The 12,774-nt window shown below is 48.7% G+C and overlaps 1 protein-coding gene across 1 annotated transcript in view; it reads right to left on the reverse strand.

The window, feature by feature from the left end:
• IPO4 (importin 4) overlaps positions 1-12,774 on the reverse strand; it is a 2,281,504-nt gene that overhangs the window by 846,398 nt on the left and 1,422,332 nt on the right. Inside the window, exon 19 of the mRNA XM_086923725.1 lies at positions 8,103-8,209. Within this exon, the coding sequence (XP_086779851.1) occupies positions 8,103-8,209 (107 nt within the window). The remainder of the gene's footprint in view (positions 1-8,102; positions 8,210-12,774) is intronic.

A 12,774-nucleotide genomic window follows, 5' to 3' on the forward strand; every position in this document is an offset into this window, starting at 1 on the left:
TCTTCATAGGCGACCACTTCACGCTTATCCGTAGCTCTTGCAGATAAGCTCCCCAGCCTTCCGAAGGAGGCGTCCGCTATGATAATATGAGGAGCAGTCGGGAGCAGGAATGTCAAGCCTTGAGAAAGGTTTCGAGATGAGACCCACCATTGCAGGGCTATGACCATTTGAGGATTCACTTTTATGTGGTCGTCGAATGACCCCGTGCATTGGACCCACTGCTTCGAGAGCGCCTCCTGTAGAGGTCGCATCCGTAGACAGTGAGGAATCAGGAGGATAAACGATGACATCATCCCCAGAAGGGATTTGAAGAGGCGGACTGTCAAGACCTTCTTCGAGGCTACTATAGCAGCTAGTGCCAGGAGTTTGTTCATCCTCTCTCCGGATAGGAAAGCTTTTGCTGAACATCTGTCCAGGGTTGCACCTAGGAAACTGATGCACTTAGAAGGTTGTAGGACCGATTTTTCCGGATTGAGTGTGAGACCCAAGCAATCGAAAAGCCTTAAACAGGCATTGGAAGACCTGGACGCGTCTTCTACGGATGGAGCCTTGATCAGCCAGTCGTCCAGATACGGAAAGACTTGGTGATGGCACTGTATGAGATATGCCGTCACCGGGGAAAGACATTTCGTGAATATGCAAGGTGCAGACTTGAGCCCGAAGAGCAGAACGTGAAACTGAAAGTGTCTGCCCGCTACTGCAAATCGCAAATACTTTTTGTGATTACTGTGAATTGGGATATGGAAGTAAGCGTCCTGCAGGTCTAGGGGCGCCATAAAATCTCGCTCTTCCAGTAGTTGCAAGACATCCTGGGTCGCTACCTTGCGAAACGACTGCTTTTTTAGGAATTTGTTGAGGGTTTTGAGGTCCAAGATTGGTCTCCACTTTTTTTTTTTCTGGATCAAAAAGAAGCAGGAAAAAAATACTTTTCACCTTTGAGATAGACGTACTCTCTCTATTGCTCCTTTCTGCAGCATAATAGAGATCTCTCGTAGAAGCAGCCTTAGATATTTGTGATGCATTGGGCGGGGTGGAGTCTGTGGAGGGATTTGTATGAATTCCATAGAGTGGCCGAATCGTACTCATTGAAGGACCCAACGGTCCGTAGTAATCTTTTTCCAATTTTGTAAAAAGTGGGAAATCTTTCAATAATACTGGATAACTGTATCTTTCTTGATACCTTGAAATGCCTCATTCACTTGTTTCCCAATAAAACTTCTCCATCGAAGGGGAGATTCAGTGTAGGAGAGTAGGGTCTGCAATCCTATGGTCACCACAGATTTTTGCTTTTTGCTTCACTGGTTTACTACTTTCCCTGGCTGTGGGCCTGCTAATCAGACCCACAGCCTAGCTATTCTCTCTCTAAATTGACATCCATGTACTTTAGGTGCATTTACCAATTGGTATTGGGTCATTCTTGTAAGTCCTTGTACAGTGTACCATAGGTACCCAGGGCATAAGTGAACCCAAGGCCTACCAGGGTCTGCAGCATGGATTATGCCACCCCTGGTTGGCCATCCAAATCTGACACAACTGGCTGATCAATCAGCTGGGGCAAGGTGATGTAATCACCCTTTGCTTTAGATATAGTATACCTATATCTAAACCTAAAATGGACACCTATACTCCTATAAGTCACTCCTATGGCAGGCCTTAACAATCCTGGAGGCAGAGTGCTTGGAATTATGTGGGATGGTGCTCTAGCATGAGCTGAGCCTGTCTGCAGCTTTCGGAACCAAGTCCTTTAGCTGTTTCCATTCTAACGCTATACCATATACTCTTAAGTGCATTATGATCCTCGCGGTTATTGCTAACTTTTGCATAGCATTATCAAAACATGTCGAGTAAGGTGTCATGAATTTGAATACTACCCCCTCGCCCGTTCTGGCGACGGGGGTAGCATTCCACCCTTCTAGAGGGACACGACATGTATGTAACTGTGAGCGCCGGTTAAAGTTAACTCGAGCCTCAAAATCACAAAATGGATGCTGCCACCACAGACACAAGTCTGACCTCCTGCTGCTGGGAGTCCTTCCAGCGAGGGAGGCTTGGACAAAGGGTTTCTTGCCTTGGGAGGTGCTAGCACCACCCCAGACAGGATTTTGTGTATTAGGTAGGACAGGCCAGAAAGGACTGAGACATGCCTGGGGCACACAAGGTGCCCTGTGCATACACCGGTTCAAACCAGTTTCTGGGGCGCCCCAGCTCTGGCGCGAAACCGGACAAAGGATAGGGGGTGTAACAACCCCCCTTCCTGGTCCCACCCATACGAGGGACATGTGATAGCACAGCCCCCTTTAGGAGAATAAAGGTAGGAGCTGGTCCCATTCCAAATTAGATTAAACCTGATTTGAAACTCTACAAGAAGAAACTCTGAACTTCCTTCCCAGGTCCAGACTTCAGAGCCCGACGAGACCCGGATTCCCAGACCTCTCCGACCTCTACCTACATCTGCAGCACAGCTGAGATTTGTGGGTGCGACGAGATACGTGGGACCGGCCATCTTTGAGAAACTGCACTTCGCTTCCAGCACAACTTCAGAGGCATCCTCAACTAAGTGCTTTGGGGATTGAGAAGCCCCAGCCCCGAGCAGCTCCTGCACAGAAGATCAGCCCTCCAGCATCCACGAGATCTGCCTGGGGCCCTTTTGCTTGATTGCTGCTCGACGCGTTGTCTGGTCACTTGCCAGCTGGCTAGTGGCCTCCTAGACGACAATCCTTGAAATCCACACCCCTGGTCTGGTTGCTCCAGACTGGCCCCTGCTTCCCTGCAAAGGAGAAGCACCCCGGACCCTCCTGGTCCGCACCAGACGCTTTTCCACTCACCGCGTGGGTTGCCTTTGCCAAGGCCTGTTGACGCCAAATACGGAACCAACACCGCCGACAGCGAGAGCCTGCGTGGGACAGCTCGTGCCTCCATCCTGGTCGTCGAAGACACCACCTGGTCCACGTGGCTGCAGAGTCACGCGTCAACTCTTCACCTGATCGCGACGACAGCATCTGGTTCCTTCCTGGTTCCACTCCAGTCACTGGCTAGTGACTGTGAACATTGTCCCCTCTGCTTTCAGGTCTTCATTGTAGGAGAGTAGGGTCTGCAATCCTATGATCACCCAGATTTTTTGCTTTTGTTTCACTGGTTTACGACTTTCTCTGGCTGTGGGCCTGCTAATCAGACCCACAGCCTGGCTGTTCTCTTTCTAAATTACGACATGTACCCTAGGTGCATTTACCAATTGGTACTGGGCCACCTTATCAGACCATGTAACTCAGGGCATAGGTGTACCCAGGGCTGCCAGGGGCTGCAGCATGTATTATGCCACCCCTGGCTGGCCTCCTAAATTTGACACAACTGGCTGCATGACAGCTGGGGCAAAGGCGTGTAATCACCCTTTGCTGTAGGTGTAGTATACCTATACCTAACCCTAAAATGGACACACAGATTCCTATCAGTCACTCCTATGGCAGGCCTTGACAATCCTGAAGGCAGAGTACTTGGAATCGTGTGAGATGGTGCTCTGGCATGAGCTGAGCCTGTCTGCAGCTTGCGGAACCAAGTCCTAATAGCTGTTCCATGATATCGCATACCATATACTCTTAAGTGCATTATAATCCTCGCGGTTAAATGCTAACTTTGGTATTGCTTTATCAAAACATGTCGAGTAAGGTGTCATACGAATTGGAATACTAACCCCTCGCCAATTCTGGCGACGGGGTTAGCATTCCACCCTTCTAGAGGGACACGACATGTATGTAACTGTGAACCCCGGTTAAAGTTAACTGAAGCCTCAGCTCCACAAAATGGATGCTGCCACCACAGACACGAGTCTGACCTCCTGCTGCTGGGAGTCCTTCCAGCGAGGGAGGCCTGGACAAAGGGTTTCCTGTCCGGGGCGGTGCTAGCACCGTCCCAGACATGGTTTTGTGTATCCTGGGTAGGCAGGGCTTTTCAGGAAGGTGACTGCTGAGTGGCACCCCGGTGCTCACTACGCATAGGCCGGTCTGAACCAGTTCCAGGGGCACACCAGCCCCTGGCCTGGGGAAGTCCGGCATGGCAGAGGGGTGTAACCACCCCCCCTCCTAGTCCCACCCATAGGCAGGACCTAGTCACCGGGTCAGCCCCCTTTTTTAGTATAAAGATAGGAGCGGGCCCCCTGTTCAAATTAGATCATCTTTGGAATCAAGACACGACTTTCTGCGAAAGGACTTCACGATTTCTTCATCAAGATTCTCCCTTGTGGCTAAGGAGTAGTCACCCTGCATCCGCAGGCACCATCCTAAAGAACACTGCGGTCTGCTGCAAGTCCTTCATCACGAATCCGACGACCCAGCTCGACGAGACCCGGCTTCCCTGGCACCTCTGACCTCTACTCACCTCTACAGCAAAGCTGAGAACCGTGAGTGCGACGAGACCTCGAGGGACCGACGATCGCCAAGACTGCACGACATCTTTACTGCAAGCCCACCGTGTCCTCCACGGGTGAGTGCTTTGGGGTCCGAGAAGCCCCGACCCTGCGCAGCTCCAGCACCCAAGATCAGCCTCCCTGCATCTCCACGATCTGCGTGGGGCCCTTCTGCTGTTTGCTGTGCGTTGTTTGGCTACTAGCCGGCTGGCTTGTGGCCTTCTGAACGACGCCCGACGACATCACTGCTGCTGGTCTGGTTGCTCCAGACTGGCCCTTGCTTCCTTCTTGAAGAGAGGCACCCCGGACGCTCCTGGTCCACTCCAGATGCCATTTTAGGTCCACCGCGTGGGCTTGAATTTGCCAAGGCTTTGTTGCCCAATCCTGGGTCCAGCGACGCCGACAGCTTCCATCTTCGTGGGACAGCTCGATCCTCCTTCCTGGTCGCCGACAACGCCGCCTGGTCCGTGAGATCTCCGAGCCCAGCGTCACCCACACGCCTTGTCGAGGTGGCTACCATCCGGTGCCCCCCTGGTGCCCACTGACTACTGGCTAGTAGTCTCGAACTTGGTCCCCTCTGCTTTCAGGTGTCATCTTCCATCGATCCAGGCTTTGATCCACCGAACTTTCTTCACTGGTCGCCTGCCAGCAACTTCTTTCTTCCAGGCTCCTGGTCCGTCAACGAGGATTCCCGACGTCTTTTGAGTCCTATGCAGCTGCAGCCCCTGGGCTAGGTAACTTCGGCATTTCGGTGCCCCAGCATAGCCTCACTATCCAAGGGTCAGAATCAACTTTCGTTTTCCTCCTACCAGGTCGGGTTCGCCCGAGAACACTAACTTTGCAATTCCTAGCTACCATAGACTTTGTCCCGCACCTCACGTGAGAGTGCACACACTGCACCCGAGTCCCCTGGGTCTCCTAGAAGTAATCTAACGATTCTATAGTCAAGTCCTAGCGATTCCAAAGGCTATTAGTACTGTACTTACCTGCTAGTAATTTAGCATTCCACTTTTCAAGTATATGGTTTTCCGTGCCCCTCGGGCATTTGTATATACTGTGCTAACTTAAGTATTTTTGTAAGAGTTTTGGTTTGTGCTTAGTACCCTGTCCTCATAAAGAGTACAGGGCTGTTGTGATTCTTAATAAATAACTGTTTATTTTCATAACACTTGTGTGGTGTCCTTTCACTTGGTGTTCAAGGGGTATATGTGGTATAACAGCTGGCTTAACACGCCCTCTCGAGTCTTTAGCCTTAGACTGCTCGTATCCACGCTACTAGGATAGCTGGTCTATAAGGTTGACTTACAACCAATCATCAATAAGGGTTGCTGGACTGATACATAGTGTTCACTAGAATAGTGAGCACTGCATATCAGGCCACCTTCTCACATTCATCTTCCTCGATCCGCCGTTGGATTGCTCCGGACATCTTCCTTCTGGCCGCCTGCAGCATCTTTCCTTCCAGGCTCCTTAGACTTCAACGCGGAAACCCGACACACTTTGACACCTATGCCCGTGGGTGAGGTAACAAGAGCATTTCGGTGCTGAAGGGTAGATTGACTCTCCTAGTGTTTAGATTTCCAGTCGTTTTAGTCCTAGCTAGTCGGAACTGTCTAATACTTACCTTTTCGTAATTTGTACTGTCCATTGACTTTGTTAAGCATCTCGCGTGCGAGTTCACACTCTGCACACGCGTCCCGTGGGCCGCCTATTACTTACCTCAGGTTAGGATAGTGTAGTCCCAGTGAGCCTACAGCCTCTGGACAGCTCCATTCCTTCTATCTATTTCCTTATACCATTTACTTAGTATATGGTTTGTCGTGCCCCTGGGGCACCATTGTAATTTGTGCAACTTAACATTTTTCTCAAGAGTCTTGTCCTGTGCTTAGCCCTCTGATCTCATAAAGAGTTCAGAGGTATAGGTTAGTTAATAAATATCTTGTTTATTTTTATAACTACCTGTGTGGTATCCTTTCATTAGGTATTCAAGGGGTTATATGTGGTAAAACAGCTGGCTTCACATGCCAAAAGAGTTTAGCCTAAGACTGCTTTGTCCATGCAACCGTTAGGATAGCTGGTCTATAAGGTTTACTTACAACCAATCAACGGAAGGGTTGTTTGGACTGATACAAGGTGATCACTAGAACTAGTGAGCATCATATATCAACTTCTCACAGGGAGGATACACCTGTATCCTTTGTCTAGAGAACGGCTCCTTGAACTGGTTTGAACTGGACTATGAATGGAGGGCACCAAGTGTGCCCTACACGCAGACTATCTGGCACTGGCAATCGCCCCCACCCTGCCCCAATACATTAAATTATGTCTGGGAGGTGGTCACACCTCCCTGTGACATGATACCCATTGTTCTGCCTTTCCCAGCTTGAGCTTGGCTCAGCTGCAGGAAGGCAGAAACGTGTCTCTGGCCGGCAGCAGCTCAGGGTTGCTGTCTGGGTCTGGAAGAATGGTACCGGGAGTACTCAGGGTATAATGGAGGGCCTTTCCAGTGCTTGGAATCATAACGCATACACTCTTTATGGTGTGGGGGTATGATTCCAACATGTTTGATACCAAACATGATAGGATTTGTTGCAGCCAGTTTCGAGGTGGTCATCACGAAAAGACGTGGTGTCCCTCTATATGTCCTATGGCCGTCTCACTTACAGCCCAGGAGAATGGAATCCGTAGGTCGTAGGGATGTCCTGCTCATTCAGGGGCACCTTCAAACTTAGAAACAAGCACCCTGAATTCAGGATTGCAAAGGCCTGCTGTAAGAGTGACTTTTTAGGTTTTAAGTGCAGTGACCATAGATATAGGTAAACCTATATCTTTCGTAAGTGGTGCTAGCATCAGCTTACAAAAGCAGCAACGGGGGGCCTGAAGGTATAATTTGGGTGGTCTTCCATGGACGGCATAAAACATGCTTCATCCCATGGTGGACCCCTAGTACCTTATACTAGGGATTAATGACTATTCACCAGTGTCCTATCTGGGATGCTCCTAAGGATTTACCAAACCAATTTAGGGGAGAAAGCACAGATACAGGGGTCCTTATTAGCAGGATCTCAATCAAACTAATCAGAAACAGCATAGCACCAGGCAAAAAGTGGGGGTAGCCATGCAGAAGGATCCTACCTTCCTACACTCCCTGAATATATCTGGTAAAACAAGCTGCTTAACACTCCTTCTGGGTGCATGAAGGTTGCTCTCCACAACTCCCCCTTACAAAGCTTTATATGGTTGTCCAAGACCACTAAAATCTCCATAAGGGTTAGTTCAAAGTGCTCCACTTAGATAAGTGTGCACCATATACTAAGTCAGACCCCTGAAATATAAAAATATAAAACAAAGGAAATGGACTGGGCATGCAAATGTGCAGATAAAGAGTACGAAACGCATAAATGTGTGGTCCTAACAGCCACTAGGTACCACAGAAAAGTTGGGGATGGGAAACAGGCTAGAATGTTAGTGTAGGAAAGTTTTCTTCGTTCTCCAATCTAAGAGGACACTGCCCAGGACTCCAATGCCAACTCCTTTAATTGAGATAATGATGACAAGTCAATACTTTTTTTCAACAGAAAATAGATAGCTCATCTTCCACAATCTACTCCCAAATGAATCAGAAAATAATTAACACCCAAGCAAACTATCAGCAAACATTGAAAGTTTCTTTATCACATTTAGACACTAAAATTCTCCTTACCCCTCAATATCAGGATCTTCATCCTCGTCAATGGTGGTGTCTTCTTCAGCTGGGGTTTCGTCTTCATCTTCAAAGAGCGTGAAGGTTTTATTTTCGCTGTAGTGAGGCTGAAGCAGAAAGGTAAAACGTAAGAAAGTGTGAGTAGATGGGGAAAGAGAGTAAAGAAAAAGGAAGTGACAAAGTTAAAGATCCCCTGAAAGAGGGGTTCGGTGCAATGGAGAGAGAAAGGCCAACAGAGTGCAATTTGAATCATCAATGCAGGTTACAGTGACTTGGCATTTAACACCGCCCTGGCATTAAAATCCCCTCTGTGTACATACAACCTGTTGAAAGCAAACAAGTACAATCGGGGAAGAGGCAGGAGTTGTTTCATAAACATTTTGCAAGAAAAATAAAAAGGGTACACTTTGAACAAAGGGCTTTTTAATTATTCAAAACTGAATAAATTTCACAGGTAATCTTCGAAATAGAGACTTGAGCAGCTACTATGTAGCCTACCTTTTAAATCCAGGGGCTGCAGCACCCCTGGTATATTCAAAATCAGTTCTGAAAAGATATGCTAGATTTCCAGAGGTGGTGGTGACACTTTCAGCATACTGGGTTGGCAGAATCCAAACTTCACCCGCATTTTTTGAGCAGTCACTTACTACAACAGAGGACTCCCCTTGAACCACAACAGACCAGCCCTGAGAGGGCATCAGAAGCCGGTGACTGAGTTTGTGGCTTCACTGTAAGTGCTCCCTACTTAGCACAGCCATCAGGCATCTTTGGTATTGTCCCACTTCGTAGATGTAACTCCCCATGCAATTTCCCACAATGAGAACAGTGCCACTGATGTCCAATGGCAGTTGCCCAATCAAGTCTTCGGCATACATACTCTTGTACAACACTGGGCATTTTCACACACTTGGAGGGCTAGGTGAAAGAATCAGTGTGATGGAAACATATCTAGAGGTAAGTGGTCTTTTGCCCAATATTCAAAGAGGGTTACAATTCTGGCAATTAGGAGCATGGGTAGACTCAGCTAGAGAAGCTGCACTACAAACAAGTCTGGACCTGGAGACAGTCCACCATCTGTTCACAATTCCTATCGTCCTGAGAATAGTGAAGGAGGAAATTGTTAGACGTACCATATTCCAGGTATAACCATGTGGGATTTGACACCCTAGGTTCAATGGACTTCTTGTCTGCATTGTCTTCTGAGGCTGCTTACTTATCAGCAAAGTGGTGGTTCAAACCAATTCTCAAGACCACTGAAGCAGGCATAAATTTGAGAGAAACCACTAGATCTACTGCTTTCATTACAGTGGAGCGTTCACACAGAATCCCTTCTATGACTGTGAATCTCCAGGACTCTCAAAACCTTTAACCCCTTCACTGCGGCGGCTATTCCGCCGCAGTGCTAAGGGGGCGGGGCGGCCCCGCGGCGGCCGCATGCTGGTGAAGGAACCGCTCCGTCACCAGCGTCGGTTGACCTGTGCTTGTGACGGAGCGGTTCCGTCATGGCCTGCCCCGCTCAATAGAACTTCAGCGCAGGCACGAAATTCGGGCCGCGCAGGCCATGACGGAACCGCTCCGTCATCAGCACAGCTCACCCGTAGCTGATGACGGAGCGGTTCCGTCATCAGCAGACAAGGGGTTAACAATATTATGAAAAGTATAATCCTGAGCTGGTAATGAAATTCCTCAGGCGGGGATTATAGTAATCTCCGTACCCACCTCTGTCTCTTTACTGATCTCCAGTGTTTCTGACTCTCTTGAAGCTCTCAGTGACCAGCACCTCTTTTATTGTGAGGGTGAGACTCAAACCTTGGAGGTATTATTTATTTATTTATTTTATTTTAAAATCTTATATAGCGCGCAGCTACCCTAGGGCATCCCGGCGCTTCAAGACAACATCGGATGGTAAAAGGACACAGCATCAAGGCGTTATGCTGGAAACAGGAAGGTTTTAAGACCCTTGCGGAAACGCAGTGTGCAGGGCTCAGCTCGGAGTTTTAGGGGAAGCGAGTTCCAGAGCTTTGCCGTGTTAAATGAAAATCTTCTCCCACCAGTGCGGGCCTTTTTGACTCTGGGCACCATCAAGAGATGTTTTGGGTCTGACCGCAACGTTCTGCCAGCTTTGTAGGGAGTCACTAGATTTTTTAAAATAAGGGGACCTTTGCCTGCAAGAATTTTATGAGCGGTACAGAGTGCTTTAAAAGTCACTCTCTCCCGCACGGGGAGCCAATGCAGTGCCTTCAATGCTGGTTTCGCAGATTGTTTCCTCGGAATGTCCGTGAGCAGCCTTGCCGCTGCATTTTGGACCTGTTGAAGAGTCTTAAAGGTTGATTCAGGGGCGCCTAAAAAGATGGCGTTGCAATAATCGAGTCTAGATGTTATGAGACCCTGAATCAACAGCTTCCTCGATGTTACCGGAAGTAGGGGGAAGATTTTCCGAGCCGACCTGAGCAGGGCATAACATACTCCTGCTGTTTTCTTGGCTTGGGTGCGGAAAGACAAGTCTGGTTCCAGCCAGACTCCAAGGCTTTTGATCGCATCCTTGGGGGCCGGGGGATCGCCCATACATCCCGGCCAACTAAGCGGCGGGAGAAGGGTAGTTTTACTCCCCAGCAGCAGTATTTCCGTTTTTGAGCCGTTTAACTTAAGGGAGGAATCTCCCATCCAAGTATGAACATCTGCCAGGCAGGAGTTCAAGATGTCAGGATTGTCGGCCAGATGTGATAAGGAAACCACTAGCTGCGTATCGTCAGCGTAGCTGACGATTTTGATGTCATATGGGGATACTACGTCCTCCAGGGGGGCCATATATACATTAAATAATGTAGGGCTCAGTGACGAGCCCTGTGGCACTCCACACTGGAGGGGAATGGATTTGGATCTCTCGGGGCCATCCCACACCTGGTAGGAACGATTCGAAAGAAAGGATCTCAGCCACTAGCATTAGTATTAGCAAATTTCAGCACAAATACCAGCATTTAGATGTACAAAAATCGGAATAAGTAATCTTGCCTAAGCTCTGCATCAAGTGGCACCACTAGTCACAAGCCCACCTTCATCAAACCACTATTGGCCACTAGTTGAAGCTTTAAAAGACACATAGCAGCAAATACTTTACCATGAAAAACTTCTGCACATCTATAACAACACACATCTTACAAAGAAAACCGAGACAGGAGTCATAATGGAATACATGCTACACATGCTATGATGAAAAAGTCACTTACCTTCGGTAACAACTTTTCTGGTAGAGACTTTATCTAGCCGCAGATTCCTTACCTTTAAAAATCCCCAGGCATCACACTGGATTCTCAAGATGTTCACACATTACCCCTGTGCTCCTGTAGGTGGCATCATTCTGCTCTGGGATGATCACGTAGTCCGCACCAGAAGTGATGTGTATATAGGCACCTCCTCAGCAATCTGTCACTTTAGTGACTTTCAAAGCGTGGACCCACAATGAACTGTTCACTGGTGCAGAAAAGCCTTCGACGTCCAGGCCCGGCAGTCGGGGCACGACTTGTCATCGTAGTCGGGCCCCAGGCAATTAAGACACCGGCGATGGGGCTCTGTAACCGACATCAGTCGGCTGCAGTCGACGCAGGGTTTGAACCGGGCATCCCTACCGGCACTGTCTGAGTCGTGCGACTCGAAAAACAGATCAAAAAGATCCAAAACGTTTAGTCAAAAATTGACTAAAGGGTACCACTTTCTCCGGACCTGCGCTTGCTGGCGCGGAAAAAAGAAGAACTGACGTCAGCGAGCGAAGATACTCCGATGACGTCACCTACCGACGCACAGGGGTACTGCTAAGCAAAATTTTCCGGATCCAGTCTGAGGTCTGGGGATATTCTAAGGTAAGGAATCTAATACGAACCTCTTTCTTTCAGATCCTGAAAGTTTTTTCGTCAGCAGTACCCCTGCGCGCCGGTAGGTGGCATCATGCGGCTCCGCGTGTGTCGTTGGCATCGGGATGACGTCGTAGGAGCTACTTAGACGTGCCCATGCGCACTGACGTCAGTTCTGTACATGACTTTCCGCGCCAGGCGCGCAGAGCCATGCAAGAAACTGACCACAGGTGCCATGAAGCAAGGCCCCCTTAAAGGCATGACATTAACCCTAGAAATCAGTTTACAGAACGGGGAGTGTAGGAGAGTAGGGTCTGCTTCCTTTGGTTGCCCCCACTTTTTGCTGTGTTTCACTGGTTTTTCGACTTCAGTCTGGCTGTGGCCCTGCTAATCAGGACCACAGCCTAGCTGTTCTATCTCTAAATTGATTGCATGTACATTAGGTACATACCCGATTGGTTACTGTGTTACCTTGTGAGCCCCTAGTAGGGGTACTTTAGGTACAAAGGGCATAGCTACCCCAGAGGCATACCAGGGGGTGAAGCATGCATTATGCCACCCCTGGGAAGCCTTCCAAAATGGCACCACAGGTCTGCACTTGCAGCCTGGGTAAATAGGTGTAAGCACCCCTTACTTAGATATAGTATGTAAGTATATCTCTCTCTCTCTCTCTCTCTCTCTCTCTCTCTCTCTCTCTCTCTCTCTCTCTCTCTATCTCTATCGAATATGCTACTTACCAGTATGCACCTGTTCTTGGCATGTAGGGCTGCTGACATTCATATCTGTGCCTAGATCGCTGCCTAGTGTTGGGTCCGGATGATTGC

This window comes from Lissotriton vulgaris, chromosome 5 (assembly GCF_964263255.1).
Source record: "Lissotriton vulgaris chromosome 5, aLisVul1.2, whole genome shotgun sequence".
Taxonomy (NCBI): Eukaryota; Metazoa; Chordata; class Amphibia; order Caudata; family Salamandridae; genus Lissotriton; species Lissotriton vulgaris.